Source organism: Narcine bancroftii, chromosome 6 (genome assembly GCF_036971445.1).
Source record: "Narcine bancroftii isolate sNarBan1 chromosome 6, sNarBan1.hap1, whole genome shotgun sequence".
Lineage (NCBI taxonomy): Eukaryota > Metazoa > Chordata > Chondrichthyes > Torpediniformes > Narcinidae > Narcine > Narcine bancroftii.
In genome coordinates this window covers 64,853,442-64,876,142 of record NC_091474.1, presented here as the reverse complement: position 1 = coordinate 64,876,142, position 22,701 = coordinate 64,853,442, and the positions used below count along the sequence as shown (strand labels likewise).

The following is a 22,701-nucleotide window of genomic DNA, read 5'->3' as shown; positions in this document are numbered from 1 at the left end:
GGTGTATTGGTTTTGATGGGAAGCGTCAGGGAGTTTCACGCTTGGTTTGATAAAAATGAACTCTGAAGCTGTGTTCATTTCTCACAACAAACACCTCACCCCTGCTTTTACCTTCATTCATCCAAACTACCCCTCCTACAACTCTGTTTACCATAACCCCTGTGCGCCTCCATTTACTTTCTTTTGCAATTATTGCTCCCCCCCCCACCCCGCCCAGTTACAAATTCCTCTCACGGCCTTGCCACTTGCAATCTCAGCAAATTCTGAGATTCCATGATTCCCTGACCGTCCCCAATTCTTTGGCTCTGCTCTGAAATTCTTTGCTTGTATTTCTCCACAACTCTAGCTTCAAAACCTCACTCTGTTTTTAGCTTTGGTCAGCTGCCTGCGTATCTTCTTGTGTCGCTGTGTCAATAGTTTCTCTGCTACCTCTCCAGCGAGCACATTTTCCTGTTAAAATACGGTTCAAGTTATCCTGCCCTGTGTAAGTTTGGTAACTCAGTGGAATGTGCAGCTGTGGTTTTCATTTGTGAATCTATAAAATTCTGTCCATTTGACACGATTGCTTTGAGATGGTGCTCATTCTCCGAATTAGCTTCCCCACATCCTTCAGCGTTGAATTTGTTCCTCCATTATGTGGCCACCTATATATATTTTAAAAAATTCTGCTCCCTTCGCCTTGACTCCTCCTCATGGTCACAACTTTATTTCCCCACATTCTGTGGGTCAAGAGGTTTACCTTCACATTCCCTATTATATTAACACCTCCTATCTTCATCACTGCTGGTGGAAACCTTGTCTTGATGTGAAATGGCACTGAAGGAGGCTTGTCCGTGGTCTACGAAACGCAGTCGTATTAACTTGACCTCTCTCCACAGATCTGCAAATCATTCTAATTCCCCCCCCACCCCCCAGTGCCTATCCATTCCCTTGTAACTCTGTTCCCACCATATTTGGGGACGATGAGTTTCAGATCCCAACTACTTGCTTCTTCGTTCAATAAAAAGCTTTTCTTCACACCTTCACTGTCTCTCTTGCTGAAAGTGTTGAAGCTGTATTCACTGTGCACAATGCAGCTGGTCAACTTTCAATTCTTTTTGGGAGCTGTGCAGCATGGTAACAAGTCCTTCAGCCCAACTCGTCCGTGCAGCCCATATCCTTCCAAATATTCCTCTCTCAGTGTCTTGACAATGTTGTAATTATTACCTGCCTCTGCACTTCCCCAGGCAACCCGTTCCACATCCCCGCCACCCTCTGTGCCCCTCGGAAATTTTTCTCTTCTTAGTGCCCTCGACTCCCTGACTCTGGGAGGAGAAAGGCTGTGACCGTTCACCTTATCCATGCCCCTTCCTGCCAGAAATGAATGCCTGCGGGATGACCAATTTGGGCATCTCATCAACTTTTAGCATCTAGATGTGCACTCGAGTCGCCCACACAGAAGGTTGCAGACTAAGCGCAAATCAATCCCCCTGTGTTCTCTGCTAAAAATGAATTCCATTGTCAGGCTTCCATTTTGAAAGGGCTTGCACTGTTATTTTTAATTATTTTTCAGTCTACACCTCCGATCTCTTTGTCCCTGAGAAAACTCTTTAACTGAAGGGGTTAAGTTCTGGTGGTGAAGGGCCATGAATGTGTTTGTTTAAACTTGGTGTGATGTACTGCTATCCAAACGTGACCATCTGGTTTCCTTCCACTCTCCTGACAGGTCTTGACGCAGTCACTCCTACTGTTACAGTTGGGCCCACAACTCGACCAGATGTCGTTCCGCTACCCCCAGGCACACATCTTCTCTTTGCACAAAATGGAAAATTAGATCACATCCTGGTGGAAGGTTTCAGTCTGAAGAATAGTGAGGCTAAGACTTTACTCCACATTCCTGTAAGCTTTGCTGAACATTGTTTTTTTTAAATCAAAAGTCTGTTTGTAACTTTTGCCTCAGGTGCTGTTTGGGTTTTGAGCATGTAAACCTTGGCTAACAGTCCTAGGTCAATTCAAAATGTGTCCAGAGGTTTTGCCTTTCAGAGGAGACTTTTACTGAGGTATTTTTTGAATGAATCTTTGTCCTCCCGACCACTCCTGGAAGAGCAGGCAATTTACATCAGTGAGCCCAGCTGATATTATCTGTCCGCCAGCAATTTTTTTCCAAAAGAAAATTATTAAGCGCACTGCTCCTTTATGGTTTCTCGACTGCAGGAGTAAAATGGCACAATTGAGGAATTTGGCCGCTACATGGGCAGTCTAAAAAAGGGGACGGGCAGGAATTTGGAGTCGATTCCTGGCCTGTGATTTATCCTGCAGGATCCCTCCAACTTTTTGGAGGAAGCCTGCAGTGTAAATTGCACAGGAAAAATTTGCTGACGGACATCCACTCGACTGCACGCCCAAACCACAGGACTGTTGCACTCACGTACTTGCAGTCCAAAAAAGGTGGCCAGTGTGAACGACCGCACGGGCAATAATTATGTTAACAGTTTCAGCATTTTTTTTCCCGACGTTGCAGCCTTAAAAACCCTACTTATGAAACCTGTTTGAGCAGTTGGCTGTATTTCGTGCATTACAATGTCAAAAAACCACTTGACTGAAGCTCAAAAACTCCAGATGCTGTAATGTTGAATGAACTGCAAGAATCTGGAGGAGCTCTGTGTCAGTCAGCATAACGGAGAGAAATTTCAAGTTAGAATCCTATGGTGAGACCTCAATAAATGTCATGTCTTGATAAAGGATCTTGACCCAAAACAATGGCCAACCATGGATGTTGTCTGACCCACCGGGTCCCTCCAGGTCTCATTTGCTGTCTCCCTGGGAAGGGAAGCCTGCTCCCTTGAAGCACGTTGAGCAATTCTGAAGTCATGGAAGCTACAAAATGGTGTTTGTTTTATTTCAGGGCGTGATGCTCCTGGAGCCCCATGCTTCATTGTGCATGAATCAGTGACATGAATATTACTTACAAGCGCTGTCATGGAGAAAGACTAAGAACTGTATATATGTGTGTAATAGTTGAGTTTTGGGGGCCAATTTTTCTGGTCAAATTTTGGAAGTAACCTTTTACACAGATACTACCTGTATTGTTCAAGGCATTGGTAGCTCTGACAGTCAGGACCAGGAGACAAGTCCACGTTTAGGGCAGCGGGAGCTCAGGTGGGCGGCGGTCGGCCGGTGTGAGGATCCATGGTTAGAGCGTTGGGAGCTCCAGTGGGTAGGCAGCCGGCATGAGGATCCACAGTCAGGGCATCAGGAGTTTGGATGGACAGGGGGCTGGGGCGAGGATCAGTGGTTGGGAACTCAGATGGGCAGGTGCTGGAGCGAAGATCCGAGGTTGGATGGGTGGGCAGTCGGTGCCAAAAATTGAGGGGGTTGACTTTTGCGCAGGATGTATGGAAAATACACACTTTTTGTGCCAAAAAAGTGGGGGGGGGGGGGAAATATCAACTATTACACGAGTACATATGGTCATTTATAAGATGTGAAACTTCAAGGATTAATTGGTAAATGTGATTTATGGTGTGAAAAATAAAAAATTTAAAAAAAAAAGGATTAATTGGTACCAGTTCATTGCTGACTGACTTTAATTTGAGCTCCATCGATTCCTAAACTGACAGGAAGCAAGTGAAATTGAGCAGCTGGGGAATAGATTTTAGTACCTAGCTGCCCACACCCCTTGCCTCCCTTTTTCACGCCCTCAAATCTCTGCTTTGTCGGAATATCTCCTTCCACCTTTCCCTGGGAGACAGTAGAGGTTCAAAACCCATGGGAGACTCTGGAATCTGAAGCTAAATGCACTCTGCTGGAGGAACCCGGCGGGTCGAGTACCATCAGTGCGGGAAAAAGAGCCCCTTATGGAGACACGATATTTAGTGGAGACTTGTCACAGGGCCTCAATAAAGAGGTTTGGCTGGAAACAACCATTCTTTCACCCACTGATGCTGCTCGATCTTGCTCGGTTCAGATAGCACAGACAGTCCTAAATCATTATTGGTGTAGATTGACCAACTGCTTCAGGGTGTTAGGATGTGTGGTCAAAGAGTTTGATTTGCTAATATTTAGCCAGAGGAAGTCAGTGATGTGAAGCAGTGGACAAAAAAAAGCCCTTAAACAAGTGTGCACTGCAGCTCAAATACCCAGAGGTCTGAATGTTTCTGATCCAGTGTACACATGACTAAACATGGATCATTGTCAGGTAATAAATCCCACCTTTGCACGGCGGCAGGAGCTTGCAAAAATCAGCTGCTTTTGTTGAGATTATTGCCGACAGCAGATAGACTGACATCAACTGCCTGAGCTTTAAAAAAAACGTGCTGGAAACCCCAAGGGTGTAATTATCATCCTGGCCAGATACTCCTGCAGTAAGATGTCTGTCTCCGTCTCCACACGTGATTAGATTTTAGTGCCTTTGAGTGGCTTTGCAAAAGAAAGAAATACAGCTGTTTGTGGATGGATCCTACCATGTTCTCTAACTCATTTGAGTTACATACGGTCTCATCTCTGACTCTGTAACTCCCCCCCCCCACGCAAAATCTTCGAAGCCACCTCACTAAGGGAGCAAGCAGAGTTCAACAGCTGTTTCAGCTCCTTCCCCCACTGTAATTGGCCCCCCCCCCTGATGTTCCCACACTGTGCCCACGAATAAACATCACAGGGAATCGACTCTCAGTCTGTCCATAGTTCTTCTCATTTTATTACCATGCTAATGTGCATCAGAGAGACTGTGTTTCTTTTGCATTTTGTTTCTGTTAGAAGAACAATGTGATATGAACTAAATGGTGTAATCTGGACAAACCGTGAACAGTTTAGTTACCGTATATACTTGTATAATAGCTGAGTTTTGAGGGACCAGTTTTTTTTGGGTCAAATTTGGTGGGGGGGGGTCAACTTGCATGGATCCTACGTTTGAGGGGCTAGAATCCAAAGCTACTGTGTCCATAGCTGAAGTCCAAGTGATCTCCAAATGAATAAAAACCTAAAAATACAACAAATTAAAGTAATAAGAGTCTGCACATCAAAACTATGGTAATACCCCAATACAACCTTGCTGTACATACTCGCATCACAGAAGCTTTAACCGCAATTTCACATTTGGGATGATGGTATCATTTTATTTACTGCATGTTTGTTTTTTAAATGCATTCAATGCATCTTAAGCCACCAATTCTCAAAATAAATAACAACAAGAGAAACAAAGTAATTACTGGTAGTAAGTTGTCATTCTCGGTATGCATGCAAAAATTAAATGAACCAAACATTTCCAGTAATGAGGCTTTCAAGCACAAAGATTCATTTAACATTGTCAGCACCGAATAAAGCATCATGATCATCAGGACGAATGATCTCATCGCCCGGATCCTCTTCATCCATGCTTTTCACAGTCTGGGGGAGCCCAAGCACTCTTTTTTATCATCCCAGTCCATTCATCTTCTGTACCATCCAATGCATTTGCAAGTCCACATTTCTGGAATGATTTGACAATAATGTGGGTTTTCATTTCCTTCCGTGGATCAATGGCCCATTCACGGATCCAACACAGCGATGGAGCTGGCCCACAGCATCCTTTTGTGTATGATTTTTCTCATTCACGCATCTGGTTACTTCCCCCCCCCCCCCCCCACACCATTCTCACCCAATTCTTAAATGACTTACTGATACTAACAACAATTAGTTGGAAAATTACTTGTCAGGCTGCCAGGAATTACAGTTGCATGAATGTTTTGTAATCGGAGGTCAACAACTAGATGTGCCCTAAACTGATCCCAGACAAGCAAAGACTTCTTGCATAGACCACCCAGTTGCAAATTCAAAACTTCCTTTATTCATTTTCTACATCTGCCTTCATACTCTGGCCTCGTGGATGTACATGGGCAATGATTCATTTTGGTATTTTCTTCAATAGCTGTGTTTTTCTTTTTTTTTTGAAAAAAAAAACAACCATTTGCTTTAATTTAGTACCGTCGGACATTCAAGAAAGATCCAGAGTAAGCCCTCTTCTTGTGACCACTGGTTTTCACCAATGCTATTTTATCTCCTTTTTGGTCCACTGTTTGAATCTGGGGCATGTGGGGAGTAATTGGTGTGCCAGCCATGTTCCCAATTCATGATAACAAGTACCCTTCCTTCCTTCCGACGTCCGATTACTGTAACATTTTCCAGATCAGCGGGCAGCTTTGGTGAAATCTGCCGAAGAGCTAAGTCATACCACCTCCTGCACCTTCCAGCACTTACCGTGAAATTTGAGATTCTTTCTTTCCTTGATTCCGTTCATGCGTGGATTTGAACGGCACCACAAATAACGCATCTTCCATCTTGAGAATTTTTAATCACCCACTCAGCAACTCCCCCCCCCACAATTGTGGCCACTTGCTAGCTTTACTTCTGTTAGCACACTTGCTTTTTGGCCTTGTCTGAAGTTTGTTTGACATCTTTCTCCAGTCTCAGGCAAATTTCTCCAATTCACAAATGCTCCCGACACTGCAGAATTGTTTGCCTTCTCAGCGGCGCGGTTTGCGCAATGCCTGCAATCAGGACCTGGGTTCAAAACCCGCGCTGTCTCTAAGGAGTTTGTACGTTCTCCCTATGTTTGCATGGGTTTTCTCCGGGGGGGAGCTCCAGTTTTCTCCTACCATTCGAAACATATCAGGGGTGTAGGTTAATTGGGGGGGGGCGGGGGACAGTCTCGTGGGCTGAAAAGACCCGTCACCGTGATGTGTGTCTAAATTGAATTAAATTTTTTCAAAAAAATTATAATTAACATTTTATTTAAATTCTGCTGTATATTTGTTGTTTTTCTGGAAGGCATTTTTAAACAAAATGGAGGCAAAGTTGTGAAACAGCAAGTGCCGTCTGTGAGCTGATCTGCAGAGAGAGGTTGTGACCCTTCCTCATCTTTTTTTAAAAATTTTTTTTATTTTTCACACCATAAATCACATTAGACATGATATACACTATTTCTTTTTCACACATATACAGTGACTTTTTCTCCCCCCCTCCTCCCAAGCCACCCCCCCACCCCCCCCTCTCATCCATTTTACGTATACAATCTAGGTTGCATTAAGCCAGTCAGACAATGTTGTCATTCAACAAAAATACACCAGAAATTCTACTGAGTCCATTCTTTTCTTTCCTTCTCCTTCCATCAACTTAGGTAATGTTTGTCCCCGGTAGGTTTTCGCTATTGTATTTAATGTAAGGCTCCTATACTTGTTCGAATATTTCAATATTATTTCTTAACCTATATGTTATTTTTTCTAATGGAATACATTTATTCATTTAAATTTAGTAGTTTCTTCCTTTTAATTTGGTTATGTATTCCATTAATATTTAAAGTCATGTAGTTCAGCGTAGCCCTTTTATATTTTGTTTATCTTCTCTTTCCGTTTTTCCATCATTACCTTTCCTCTTTTTCCATTTCTGTTTTCTTATTTTCAACTCTTTATAAGACAACATTCCTACAACATCCAACATTTTCCTTATTCTCCTATTTCTATCTTATTTATCCCCAATCTCCCCTTCACCTCCTGAGTTGTCCTTTATCCCTTGTCGGACAACCACATCTCCCCTCTCCATTTGGATTTGCGAATCCACTCGCAAGCGTCAACTGATTTTGCAGTGACCGCTATTTCCCCTCACCCCCCCCCCCAGAAAAGATTTCACTTTTCATATGTCACAAAGGTCACTCTTTTAATTCCCTCCTTATTCTCTCTATTCCATTACCTTCCCTTATTAATTCTTGTCTATACTATCTATATTTTCCTCTAAGTACAGATACATTCACGTATGCACATTGTCTCTATTCACTCTTATACCTCTTTACCCGCATACATATCAATCGTGATCATTTTTACTCTCATTACCCGTCTTCATCCCTCAGTCTATTTTTGTCTTTACCCACATACATATCAATCGTGATCATTTTTACTCTCATTACCCGTCTTCCTCCCTCAGTCTATTTTTGTAATTGTTCTGCAAATTTTCGTGCTTCTTCTGGATCCGAGAATAGTCTGTTTTGTTGTCCTGGAATAAATATTTTCAATACCGCTGGATGCTTTAGTATAAATTTATACCCTTTCTTCCATAAAATCGCCTTTGCTGTATTGAACTCTTTTCTCTTCTTTAGGAGTTCAAAACTTATATCTGGATAAATGAAGATTTTTTGCCCTTTATACTCCAGTGGTTTGTTGCCCTCTCTTACATTTTCCATTGTCTTCTCCAGTACCTTTTCTCTTGTAGTATATCTTAGGAATTTTACTACAATAGATCTTGGTTTTTGTTGTGGTTGTGGTTTAGAGGCCCATACTCTATGTGCCCTTTCTATTTCCATTTCTTGCTGTAGTTCTGGACATCCTAGGGTCTTAGGGATCCACTCTTTTATAAACTCCCTCATATTCTTGCCTTCTTCATCTTCCTTAAGGCCCACTATCTTTATGTTATTTCTTCTGTTGTAATTTTCCATTGTATTTATTTTTTGAGCTAGTAGTTCTTGTGTCTCTTTAGTTTTTTTATTAGATTCCTCCAATTTCTTTTTTAAGTCTTCTACCTCCATTTCTGCTGCTACTGCCCGCTCTTCCATCTTGTCCATTTTCTTTCCCATTTCTGTTAAGGTCATCTCTATTTTATTCATTTTCTCTTCTGTGTTGTTTATTCTTTTTCTTAAATCCTTAAATTCCTGTGTTTGCCATTCTTTAAATGACTCCATGTATCCTTTAATAAGAGAAAGTATATCCTTTATCTTGCCTTTCTTTTCTTCTTCTATTTCACTGTACTCTTCCTCTTCCTCTTCTTCTTCCTCTGGGTTGGCCATCTGTTGTTTCTTTGGTGCCCTTTCCTTCTCTTTTTTCTTGTTTCTATTGTCTTCTGTGGTCTCTTCTTGCTGCAGGTGTTCTGCAGCTGTCGTTGCCGGCTGTGGAGATCGACTCCCCAGCTGGTCCCCCCTCCCGTCGGTGTGTTTTTTTTCATTCGCATCGCGCATGCGCGATTCTTCGCGCATGCGCGGTTGCGCACTTTTACTCGGCTCAGCGAGCCATTTTTGTAGTCCATTATTTACCGACCTGAGGGAGCGGGTTTCTCTCTCCGCAGCGGGCCTCTTCGGACAGGTAAGGCCTTCACCTTTTTCCTCCTTTGTCTTCTCTTCCTCTCTTCTTACCGTTGCTTTCGATTTTTCTTTTTTTGTCGCCATCTTCTTTCCACCTTTATACTCACTTTTCTGTAACTTTTATTTCTGTGCCTTTGTGTTTTCCTTTGTTTTTCCCGACTTTTCTGGAGAGGGCTGGAGTTCACCGTCCGGCCACTACTCCATCACGTGACTCCCCCTCGACCCTTCCTCATCTTGATGCATTTTTATTTATTCACACCAAATTTTTACACCCGAAAATGCATGGTTTTGAGCCAAAAAAAGGGAGAGCCGACTTTTACACTGTAATGACTATTACATGTTGTGATAGTACAGATCTATCACCAATGTATATAGTGTATATAGTTACAGTATCTAGACTGTGCTTACAACGATTGGCTGAGAGCTTAGCCAAGCCTACTGTCTGGGCCTTAAAGGGTTTAAAGGGTTGTGTCCCAAGCCAGGTCGGATCATTCCGGACTGGTCAGCCACCTGTGAAGAGCTCCTGTCTTTTGCTAATAAAAGCCTCGGTTTGGATCAACAAGTCTTTGATTCTTTCGACGAGCTCTACACACGTGTATACACGGTAACTCAAACTTTGACGATTTTGTAAAACAAGCTGATATTATAATTGCATTCCTCTAGAAGTGAAGCACAAAAGCAATGACCTTTTGATGAAGCTTAATTGCCCATTGGTTTGATCTCCACTAGAGAACAGTGTCCAGTTCTGATGAACAGACTGACCGTTGAATGAGTTAACATGGAATGTTTGCAAAATTCCACCATTTGATGTAAACCGAAAATTTCCCACTAGCTTTGGGCATTGTTCCCAAATAGTGGATGGGGAAATATATATTCATACTTGCAAATCCTTGCGTTATTGGTCCAGACATGATATTGAAGTGGTTTTGGAGACAGAGCACAACTGAAAGCGGTGCATGTGCTTCCCACACTATATGTAAAATAAATGTTTGGATTCTGTTCAATGAAGTTAAACCTTTGGATACTTAACCAAACGGACTCCTAAAAATATATGTTGGATATGTTATGCACAATGCATGCAGGTAGTTTTGGTTTCACCATTCAACTCCAGACACATCATATTCAGGGTCATTGACCCATGCTGGTTCCTACTAGAGCAGTGGCTTTCAATCTTTTTCTTTCCACTAATCCCTATGCCATAGATGCTCTGTGATTAGTAAGGATTCCTTAAATGTGAGTGGAGAAAACAGGTTGAAAACCACTGGATTAGAGCGATCCCATTTATTATCTCCTGTATCCCTCCAACTTGTTTTGTCTCAGATACCCATAAATGCTCCTTTGATTATTTTTGCCACTTCCCTCCTTTAATGGGAAACTTATGTCTTTGGACATAGTCGGAAATGAGCGTATCTAGGGAAAGCCCTCATACTGAGTGGAAGAACCTGCAGTTGGCCACACACACGGAGCTGGAGGTCAGGACTGAACTGAGAGCTCGATACGCCCATCATCACTGCCTTGTTCCAAATGTGGGCCTAAGAGCTGAATTCCAGAGGCGAGGTTGGAGTGACTCCTTTGACACCAAACCAGTATTTGGTTCAGAAACATAAGAACTACGGATGCTGGAATTCTGATCTGAGAAACTGGAGGGACTTGGCAGGCATCTTCTCGAGAGATTTCTTTAAAGCCTACCTGTTAGAGAAACCTGTCCTACTATCTCCTCATTGGAGTTTCTGTTTGGTAATATTCATTCGAACTATCATGGGTTTTAATTTAGTGTGAGCATTTTGATATAAACAAGTTACTGCTTAATCCATTAGTACTGCAGTGATGTACGAATTTACTGGTTCATTGAACAATGTGGAAGCAATTTTTGCCAAATTCCATCTCGGTTTGAATGTTGATTGTTATGGGCAAAATGTCCAGTATTCCCATCCAGAGAACCTCAGATTCCGAGTGGACCCAGATTTTAAGGGTCTAGAAAACATCTCAATATTTGTAAATTGCAAGCAAAGAATGCAGCCTAATGGAGTATTGGCCTAATTGGCACCAAAGCTCCATAGAGAAAGTGATTCAATCATTTTTGCCATAAAAGAATGATCTTCCTTGTAACTTCTCTTGTTTTTTTTGGTTCTAAACTGATTATACCAGCTTAACTTAATGCCTCTTCTGCCTTTAGGATAAGGTGGTCATTGGTGTAGCGTACGACTGCATAGACAGGATGGTATATTGGACTGACATCGCTGGACAAACAATTGGCCGAGCTAGTCTTCAAGGAGGAGAGCCCACGACCATCATTGGAATAGGTTAGAACAAAACCAGGGAGGAACCTGGGATCGCTCTTTAACTGGGTTTTGTATCCATTCTCAATCGAAATACTTCATTATCAGACTCCGAAGGTGAGCCTGGAACCTTGAGCCCACGATCTAGGTGATTTCTTGAGGTGGGTGGCTGCTCTGTTTAGCTGTGCCATCTTTCACGAAAAATTTTACCTGCCCTCTCATCAGAATAAAAAATACAAAAGAAGATCGGAGGAGAATTTGGTCCAGAGTCCCGACCAATAATCTCCCTCCATCAGCTTCACTAGACCTGGTGATCTGATTGTTCATGTGTGTGAGCGGTGACAATGTGCAATGAGATTGGTGTATACCTGGATTACATTGAGCGGTTGGTTCTTCAGAATGCCTTGAGGTGTCATCAAGAAGATTGATAAAGCTCAGATACCACTAGGCGTGGCCTTTCTAAAAGACAAAATTCACCATTTATAAAAATGAAATTGAGCACAGAAAGTAATGATTGGACCCGAATATCTTGCATTTTTATCATGGAACATTTATTGAACGAAAGAAGGTTCACAATGCAGATAGTTTCTTCTGACAAGAACAAACCCAAAGCTGTTATACTGGCCACACAACAAACCACAGATGTTGGAATTTGAAGCAAAAATCTCAACCTTCCTTCCCACCCCCCGCTCCACCACGGATACTGCTTGCCCCACCGAGTTTCTCCAGCAGATTGTCTTTTGTCCCCTTGTTATACTGGCCCACTTCCTTCCCATGTTATCGCCTGTTTGAAATATTCATCTGACTTTACTCCAAAAGCTCCTAGGGACCCTGAATGTGCTCCTTGTGCTTGATCCTTCCTGTGCAGCTGATGAGTATTTTAAATTGATGACCTTTGTCATTGTTCCTCCAAACCATCTTCCCGCACAGAACATTGCAGCACAGAAACAGGCCCTTCTAGCGTGTGCCAAACTCTTTTTCTGCTTAATACCACTGACCTCCACCCAGACCAGACCCCTCCATACCCTCCCATCCATGTACCTGTCCAAATTTTTCTTAAATGTCAAAATTGAACCTGTTTAGCCAGGAGCGTGTTCCACGCTCCCACCACTCTCTGGGTGAAGAAATTCCACCAAGTGTTCCCTCCACCCCCCATGACCTCCCTAACCTCAGTAGAAAAAGCATTGACTGTCATGCCTGAGAATTCTGGAGGAACCTATCTGCGGGGTGGGGGGGGGGGGGGGGGTGGTGGTGGGGAAAAGAGAGGTTTCAACAGTTAGCCACTGCCAACTTCAGTTGAATGGTGCCAGAATTGTCCATTGAAACTGGTACCCCACGCGGTGACGGCTGCTGTTTTCAGCCCCTGACAAGCCTGGCTGGGAGGAGAGGATCGCCAGATCTCAGCACACCAGTGTGCACGACAGGAAGGGATTCAGCATCTTCGGGCAATACATTCTCTTACCAAAATGAAAAATGTTCACAAACACCCTCTGGTGTAGCTATATTTGTTTATTATACTACATGCTCTCAAGACATAATTACCACATCTGGAGAAGGGATGAGTCATTGTCTGAAGCTCTTATCATAGGTCCAAGCTGTCTAATGCAGCCTACGCACCATATTTGTGGCCTGATCCTACACCATCCACAAAGACGTTTTTTTGTTGTTGCAGGCACGAAGTGATTCAGTTATCAGATGCTGCTTCCCTGCCTATTTTCTGTGCGATCACCATCTGTTGATTCATTCATCTTCCACACCATAGTAAAGCAAGCTCAACTTAATGAGACACAAGCTCATGATCCAATATCAGAGGTCATTCAGAGTAATAACCATGGGAGATTTCAGTACTTGGGTTGGCGAGTGTTTGAAGATGCATATTTGCATACCTGACTCCAGAACTCCCCAAGTTGAAGTCTGTGGCAATCACTAGTTGTAACTTGCTGGGTAGATCATCTTAAAGTGTAGATCAGTGGTTTTTGAACTGTCCCCCAAAATTCACATCCCACTTTCAGTAATCCCTATGCCATCGGTGCTGTGTGATTAGTAAGGGATTGCTTAAGGTGGGATGTGAGTGAAAAGAAAAAGTTTGAAAACCACTATTTTAATTGTCCCTCATTGACTTGTTATGTGCACGGTTTCAGAACTCCCAACGGAAATGGGCAATGACAATTTTTCTCAAGCAAAATATTTCAGTAACAAATTTGACTAGAGCAGTGGTTCTCAACCTTCCCTTCCCACCCACATCCCACCTTAAGTTTTTTTTTTGTTTTTTTTTTTAAATTTTTTTATTTTTCACACCATAAATCACATTAGCCATGATGTACACTATTTCTTTTTCACACATATACAGTGACTTTTTCTCCCCCCCCCCCCTTCCTCCCAAGCCACCCCCCCACCCCCCCCTCTCATCCATTTTAGGTATACAATCTAGGTTGCATTAAGCCAGTCAGACAATGTTGACATCCCACCTTAAGTAATCCCTTACTAATCACACAGCACCGATGGCATAGGGATTACTTAAGGGGAAATGTGAGTTGGGGGGGCAGTTTGAAAACAACTGCTGAAGATCATTTTTGGGTTTGTGAGGGGAAGGAAAGACTTCTAAAGAATTTGCAAAGAAAGTTTAAAATGTTTTGAAACAGGAAATCAAAATTTCAAGGGCTGAGAATTTGTTTTGGAATAGTGCTGGTGAGTACCATCCTGTCACACAGTTGTATTTTCTTTCCATTTTAAATCTGTTTCAAATGCGACGTCCAGGTCCATGTGTGTTCTCTGTGGGGTTAAGGTACATCCCATCACTTGTGTTAGTTCAGCAATTTTGAAGATCGTCAGTGGAACTTTACTGCCTAACTCTGGCCCAGTTGATCTTGTCTGAATGGATAACAGATTAAAAATACTGAGTCACTGCCTTGGGTTGGATTAACTGGGTTTTTTTTTAAGGTCTGGCTTTCACACACGTGGAGGTAGATTCAGGATTGGGTTAATTGGGGATAGATGGGTGTGATGCAGGGCTTCCAAGTGAGAGCGTGATCTGTGAGTGGGCATGAACAGATTGTGCACAGCATCGTCTGGCAGACAAGATGAAAGAAAATCCCAAGAGAATCTGCAGGTGCATTAAGTAAAGAGGCGTCTGGAGGAGATTAACATTTGTTAGCTTTGTTTGGAGTCAATGGAGATGGATGAGTTTTTAAATGAACGTTTCTCGTCACTGAGGGAAGGTTCATGGAAACTAAAGAATTGAAGTAAACAAGTTACACTGTCCTGGTCCATGTTCATGATGTACCAGGGAGATGTTTAGAGGCCTTGGACACATTAAGGTGGACAAATTCGGCCATACTTGCGGAATGCAGGGTTGAATATTTAGGGTTAGTTATTCTGTTCCTGAGTTCTATGTCCTTGATCTTTCCCTTATCTGAGATCTAGGTAAGAAAAGTAATCAGTTCCTCTGAACTGGATCCCAGATGCCGACAGTTCCTCTTTCTTTCCTTTTTCTTGCTTTCCTCTTTCTTTCTTGCCTATTTTCTCTTTCTTTTTCTCCCAATCTCAGGGTTCAAATTGGGGGTGGGGATAGGGCAGTTTGGAAATATGGACAACCTAGATCATTGATTTTTCATTTCAATATATGTATTTGGGTCATGGATATTCCTGATACATGTTTGACCACAAAAATAAAGTATTCAAAAATAAAAAGGTGGATCTGATCAAATACATCCTTTCAGCTTGTGGGAAGCTAAAGAAGAAGTTGCAGGGGACCTTGCAGAGATATTTACATCTTTGGCCTCAGGTGAAGCACTGTGGCAAAGTTGCTTGATAAGATTCTGAGGGAGAGGATCTACCAGAATTTAGGCAGGAAGGCAGGGACAGATTATGGATAGTTAGCGTGGTATTGTATGTGCCTCACAAAACTAAGAGGTTTTTTGAAGAGTGGCCAAGAGGATTGATGAGGGAAGGGCAGTGGATGTTGTATTAACAGATGTAGGCAAGGCCTTTGACAAGGTCCTGCATGGCAGGTTATATCATAAGGAATCCAAGGAGACCTGGCTGATTTGATTCAAACTGGGGTCGGAGGGTAATAAGGCTTGATTTTCTGATTGGAGTCCTGTGACCATTGCTGGCTCCACTGTTGCTTGCTAACTATTTGGATGACAATGTAACTAACACGATTAGTACATGTGGAGATGACGCAAAGTTGGCCGTGTGGTGGAAAGAAAAGATGGGAGTCTGTTTACAGCGGCATTTAGATCAGTTTGGAAAGTGGGCCAGGAGTGGGAAGTGGAATTTTACTCTTAACAAGAGTAAGGTTTTGCACTTCACAAAAAGTCAAACCATGCCAAGTCTTGTATGGAAGATGGTGGAGACCTGGAGAGTGTTGTTGAACAGAAGGAAATAAAGGTACTGGTGCATAGTTCCATGAAAGTAGCAATTCCAGTGCAGGGATTCAAAATTTCTTTATTATCATGTAATACTGATATTACACAAAATTGCCTTTTGCCTGTGTATGGTCACTATTAGTGTGGCCCAGAACCTTCTTACAATAAAAGAGAAAGAGAACCAAAAAGACCCTTCAGAGTCATTGATATGTGCATAAAAGGTTAGTTACCTAAAATAATGTACTAATTAATACTTATACTTATTGACAATAATCTCTCAGCTAACTACTTATAGTAAAACGTGCCAATACAGTTTTATAAGCCCTGAGAGATTGGCTGTGCCAAAATTACCTTGAAACAATTTCAATTTACGTTTGCACAATCATCCAGTGCCCACATACTTTTGTCACAGGGAAAAAAGTAAATGCACTAAATAAAATGTTTACACTACGAAAGATGAGAGGGAAACATTGCTTGTGGGGCAACTTTTCCACTCGCAGGGAGCGAGGTGCCAACGGAAGTGATAGAAGTAGGTACAATAATAACATTCAAAGGCATTTGGACAGAGGTATGGGCAGGATGGCTATGCAGGCAAATAGGACGAGCCCAGAATGCCACCTGGGTCGGCATGGATGAGTTAGGCTGAGTGGCCTGCGCCTCTTCAATGACTCTAAGAAATCATTATTATTCCTTTTGCTAGAGTTGAGTTCAGGTTGTCTGTGGGGGTTTGGTAGGGATTTTATTTTAGGTACAAGCAAATCTGTAACCTGAAGTAATTATTTTTATTCTTGTTTCTGAATTGAATTGTTTATTGTTATGCTTACCAAGACACAGTGGAAAAATTTTGATTTGCATGCTGTCCAGGACAGTCAGCCTCTGCACAGTACAAGAATAGAAATGGAGGTATGGGGGAATGGCCTTGCTGTAATACAAATTACTGAGTAAAATGTGAAAAAGCAAAGTGCAAGGCATCATCCTTTACTCACGAGAGTTCTGTTCAAAGTCTAATTGCTCCATCCACTCTTCATCTGAATTTGCGGTGTGTTTTTGCATTCAAGGACTCGAGAGCCCCGAAGGAATAGCTGTCGACCACCTAGGCCGCAACATCTTCTGGACGGACTCTGGGCTGGACAGAATTGAAGTGGCAAAATTGGATGGCGACCAGAGGCGGGTGCTCTTCACTGATGACCTGGTCAACCCACGTGCAATCATTGCAGATCCAGTCCATGGGTATGTGACACAAGGAGAGCACAGGCACCCTTCACTATTAACACTCTTGACTTCCAAAGTGTGCAAGGAAGATGTGGCACTTGCAGGATGCTTTTTGCTTTCTTGAATTTGTTGTTGATGTCGTACTTATTCAAGCGATTTTTGGAAGGACAACCTGAAGGATGGGTGCAGGATTAATGATCAGTTACTTGAGTGTGGATGAACAGAGGGACCTTGAGGTTCAAATCCATACATCCCTCAAGATCACCGCATAGGTTGATAGGATAGCTAAGAAGGCCCATGGGTTGCTGGGCTTCATCACTAGGGGGGTTGAGTTCAGGAGTAGAGAGGTCATGTTGCAACTCTACAAATCTCGGGAAAGACCACACTTGGAGTATTGTGTTCCGTTCTGGTCACCTCATTATAGGAAAGATGTGGAAGCTATGGAGAGGGTGCAGAGGAGATTTACCAGGATGTTGCCTGGATTGGAAAACAAGTCTTAAGAGGCAAGGTTATCAGAGCTGGGACCTTTCTCTTTGGAGCATAGAAGAATGAGAGGAGACTTAATAGAGATCTAAAGATTATGAGAGGCATAGAAAGGGTGAACAGCCAACACCCGTTTCCCAGGGCAGGATCAGCAAACACCAGAGAACGTGTACAAAGTGAAGGGAGGAAAGTTTAGGGGAGACATCAGCGGTACGTTTTTTTATGCAGAGAGTTGTGGGTGTGTGGAATGCTTTGCCGGGGATGGTGGTGGAGGTTGAATGTTAGGGCCATTTAAAAGACTCTTAGACAGGCACATGGATGAAAGAAAAATAGAGGGTTACAGGGTAGGGAGGGTTTAGTACTTTTTAAAGGAATGTGTGGGTCAGCACAGCATTGAGGGCCAAAGGGCCTGTACTGTGCTGTAGTGTTCTATGATATAGGGAAGATCAGGTCTGCGAGAAGACTGATTGACAGATCGTCTGTAATTGGGCAAGTGGAATGTACAGTTGTTTCTGGAGGCTGGGCTTGATCTTTGGCCCAATCTTCCACATCGGTGCAGTGCTTAAAACAAAGGTTGAGACCAAAAATCCATGAAGCATGTTAGAATTCCTTTCTTGGAGTGCTGGTAGTGGACAATCCACATATTGTCCCGGTGTCCTCCAGAAATAATGGATGGAACTTCGGAAAGATGCAGAGTTTGGTGGTTTAGCAGTGGGAAAAGCTGTTGTCGCTCCCAACACTCAACCTCGACACATTTTATCTGGCCCCAGGTCATACACTCCCCTCGTTGCATTTCTGTCTTGGCTTTTACTTTTATGAATTTCTGGGTATCATGTGTTGGTAAAGAAAACTGGAAGAAGTCTCGTCCAGGTATGCCTTTGACCTCGACCAGCATAAGCCCTCCGTCTCGATTCCTCATTTTGAGCCACACACAGTCCTCTCCAGAATGTTTGAGACAAAGACATTTTTTCCTTCATTTGCCCCTGTGGTACACTGTTTTAAATTTGTAATCAAACAATTCACCTGTGATTAAAGTGCACCTTCCAGATTTTATTCAAGGTTATTTGTTTTGACCATGTAGAAATTACAGCACTTTTTATACTGTAATTACTGAGGGCAGCCCAGTTAGCGTAGCGCATTTGCAGTGCCAGCGATCGGGATCGTGGTTCGAATCCCAAGCTGTCTGTGAGGAGTTTGCACGTTCTCCCCATGTCTGCATGGGTTTTCGCCAGGGGCTCCAGTTTCCTCTCATCGTTCAAAACGTACCAGAGGCTGTAAATCGATCAGGTGTAAATTGGGCGTCACAGGCTCATGGGCCAAAATGGCTGTATGTCTAAATTTTTTAAAAACATATAGTCTCCTTATTTCTGGGCACCATAATGTTTCGAACATTTGGTTTCACAGGTGCTTGGATATATTTAATTGCTCCATTGGTGCAGGTATAAGAGAGCTAGGCTTGCTTCTAAGTTTGTGATCAACTTTGGATTATGTAGATGCCATTTTTCAGCACGAGGACCAGAGCTGTGGCAATGAAAGTCGAAGGAGTCATTATGAGGCTGAAAAACAAGTTGTTGCATTCGTCATCTATTTATCTGGCACATTTAACACAACGCACGTTGTTTCAAAGCATGGATCATACAATTAGAAATAAATTGGTTACTATCTAAACAACGACAGCAGCCAAAATACGCTGGCACGTCCATCATTTTTAAAGGGACTATCCCACTTAGAACATTAATTATTTTAACCAGTTCCTCCCGATCACAGTAACGAACAACTTCTCAATTTTAAATGAACAACAGAGCTACAAACATCAAATTTCAAAGAACAAGCGGTGAACACAAATAAACCCATTTGCAATTCTGGTTGGATGTTACAAAAAGTCCAACTGCAAACATCTTGGGGCTGGTTTACCAGTGACGGCAGGACTTGGATGTCACTGTCTGCCAGCTTCGAAGGGGAAAATGCCAACCAAGTCACAGTTTATTGAAGCGGCAGAGCAACTGTCCGCCTCAAAGCCCCCAACCTTGGACGAATAAAAGAGTAAGAGATTTCACCCAAACGTTAGGATTTCTAAATCAACATTAAGAAGAAAGAGCATACTGGTGAGGTCAGTAACCATGAAGGGACTGACCCTAAACCTTACCTCCACTACTGATAGAAGAATTCTCATCATAATGAAGAAAAACTCCCCATACGCCTGTCCAGCAGATCAGAAACACTCATCAGGAGCCAGGTGTCAATGACCACTGTCCGCAGAAGAGTTCATGAACAGAAATACAGAGGCTACGCTGAAAGATGCAAACCACTAGTTGGCCACAGAAACAGGACGGCCAGATTACAGTTTGCCAAGTAATATTTAAAAGATCCTGCAGAATTCTGGAAAAAGTCTGTAGGCAGAGGAGACCAAGATTAACCTGATTCAGAGTCATGGCAAGATAAATTGTGGAGGCATAAAGGAACTGCCTCAGATCCAAAGCATGCCACCTTGTCTGTGAAACATGGTGGAGGAGGTGTTATGGCCTGCGCATGTATGGTTGCCATAGGTTGCACGTGTATCTTCATTGTTGATGTAACTGCTGATGGCCATAGCAAAATGAATTCTGAGGTGTACAGATGTCTCCAAACTCATGGAACAGCGCTTCATCCTACAACAAGAGCTTAAAAACGGGAAAATTCTTGAATGGTCAAGTCAGTCACCTGATCCAAATCCAACTGAACATGCCTTCCATCTGCTGAAGACAAAACTTCAGGGGACAAGGCCCCGAAACAAGCAGGAGCTGCAGCCGAGGCCTGGCAGAGCATCACCAGAGAAGATATCAGCACCTGGTGATGTCTCTGAATCACAGACAGCAAGCAGTCATTGCATTCAAGGGATATGCAACAAAGCACTAAACATGACCTCTTTAATATACATAGCGTTGCTATATCCCAAATATTATGGTGCCCTGAAATGCTTAAAAAGTGCTGCATGGTCAAATCAAAATGTACACAATAACCTTGAATACAATCTGGAATGTGCACTTTGATTACGTGTGAATTACTTAATTACAAATTTAAAATAATGGAGCACAGAGGCAAATAAAGGAAAAATTGTATCTTTGTCCCAGCATTATGGAGGGCACTGTTTACTCCTGGTCCCTTCTGAGTGTGGGAACTTCCTGTCTTTGTGAGGTTTGGTTCAGGTTTAATTATCATCTTAAATCAAAAGTCACCACCACTTTACTTGGTCTGATCCAGGTGTGAGTTCCATTCCACCAGCAAGCGAACCTACCATCTTGTCTAATCTCACCCAAATAAGATTTCCATTCTATGCCAGAACCCAATATCTTTACCCACTCTGACCCAGGTATGATTCAGGTCCTACCCCAGGGTAGGAATCTGCTGGAGTTTGGCCCAGGTTTGAGCTTCACCCCTATTGTGTTGGGAAGAGTATCAGGTTCGGTGGGTTCACAGAGAGACAAGTCTGGAAACAAATGTTACAATCACACGTAACTTTAATTAACACACGGGAGACAAACAGAGGAGAACATTAAACAGTACTCGATCACTACTTCACTGAACCGATGATACAGACATTCACCTCGGACTTCAGTTGGACTCTGACAATGCTAAACCTGTACTCAACCCACTCACACACTACAAACAGAGCACATACACCCGGTTCCCTTGCCAGCAAGAGTATGGCTCTCTACAAGTATTGATCCATCGCAATACGATGACTCAGCTTCAGTGTAGTGCACACCTTACCCATGACACTTCCAGTGATGTCCACAGTAGTGACCTGCCGTGGAATAATGTATGGGCCTTGGCCCACATGGTAGAGAGAAAATGTGCTGTGTGTTGGTGTTATTTACAGTGATAATCTGCTTCTAGCCAATAATGACCCTAGGTGATTTTAAATTAGTCATTGGAAAGGTGTGCACTAATGGGTGGCCTAAGTCCAACCTTGATTGACAGGTGATGTGACCTCCAAATAAGTTACAGACAGGGAGGACACATGACCACCCACAATGCACATTTCCCAGACAGGCAGGGAGGCCATGTTTCCTCCACACGCAACATTCTACCCCTCAAAGGTCACATTATCCTGCAATCACTATGAAAACAATTACTCTATGTACATGTTATAACTATAAAAAAAAAGGAAAAGAACAAAGATTATTTTTTAAAAAGAAGATACCAATCAAGTAGATCAAGTGCCTTCCGTATGTGGGCTACTCTAAGTGTGGAGTAAAAATGACACAATAGAGTGGAGGTTAAAGCTTGATTTATTTCTCTGCCAGCTCTCTCTATATTCACTCCCTGCCTCTGACAGCAGGAGTGACATCATCGCAGCGCCAACCTCCGACTGGCTGGCGTTCCTCCTGTTTCCCACCATGTGGGGAGGTCACGCGGGACGACAGTCGTTGGTCCCTGCGGGGTGCTCGCTGCGTTCTCCTGCCATTTTGTGAGCTGGGTCGTGACTCGGTCCGCGGGCCGTTACAAGATCAGGGATATTTTTTCCATGAAGCAGAGAAGTGTAAGAAGAGATGTGATGGAGCTTTTCCAAATAGAACCGAGAACAGTTGGGCACAGGAACAGGCCCTTCACCCCATGATGTCTGCACTGAACATGATGCTGCCGACACGTGATCCCTATCCTTCCATGTGACATGTGCTCCCTGGAGAGAGCATTGCAGGGCTCCTTCTATCCCTCCCCATTCACATGCTTCCAGAAACCTGTTACGTGCTACTATTGTGTTTGTTTTCACCACTGCTCCTGGCAGCTTGTTCCAGGCACAATAATGTGAAAGTTTACATAGATATAAAGAAGCTGTTTCTATATCTGACATGGTGGGTCACTTGAGGAGATGGATTTAAGAACCACGAAAGAGTTGGAGAGAGTATATTTATCTCTTTCTCTTCTTTCTTCTTTGGCTTGGCTTCGCGGACGAAGATTTATGGAGGGGGTAAAAAGTCCACGTCAGCTGCAGGCTCGTTTGTGGCTGACCAGTCCGATGCGGGACAGGCAGACACGATTGCAGCGGTTGCAAGGGAAAATTGGTTGGTTGGGGTTGGGTGTTGGGTTTTTCCTCCTTTGCCTTTTGTCAGTGAGGTGGGCTCTGCGGTCTTCTTCAAAGGAGGCTGCTGCCCGCCAAACTGTGAGGCGCCAAGATGCACGGTTTGAGGCGTTATCAGCCCACTGGCGGTGGTCAATGTGGCAGGCACCAAGAGATTTCTTTAGGCAGTCCTTGTACCTTTTCTTTGGTGCACCTCTGTCACGGTGGCCAGTGGAG

The 22,701-nt window shown here is 43.1% G+C and overlaps 1 protein-coding gene across 1 annotated transcript in view; it reads left to right on the top strand.

Moving 5' to 3' along the window:
• Positions 1–22,701, top strand: part of nid1a (nidogen 1a) — a 135,529-nt gene that overhangs the window by 91,108 nt on the left and 21,720 nt on the right. The window contains exons 14-16 of the mRNA XM_069885171.1: positions 1,706–1,878; positions 11,256–11,382; positions 16,787–16,958. Of these exons, the coding sequence (XP_069741272.1) occupies positions 1,706–1,878; positions 11,256–11,382; positions 16,787–16,958 (472 nt within the window). The remainder of the gene's footprint in view (positions 1–1,705; positions 1,879–11,255; positions 11,383–16,786; positions 16,959–22,701) is intronic.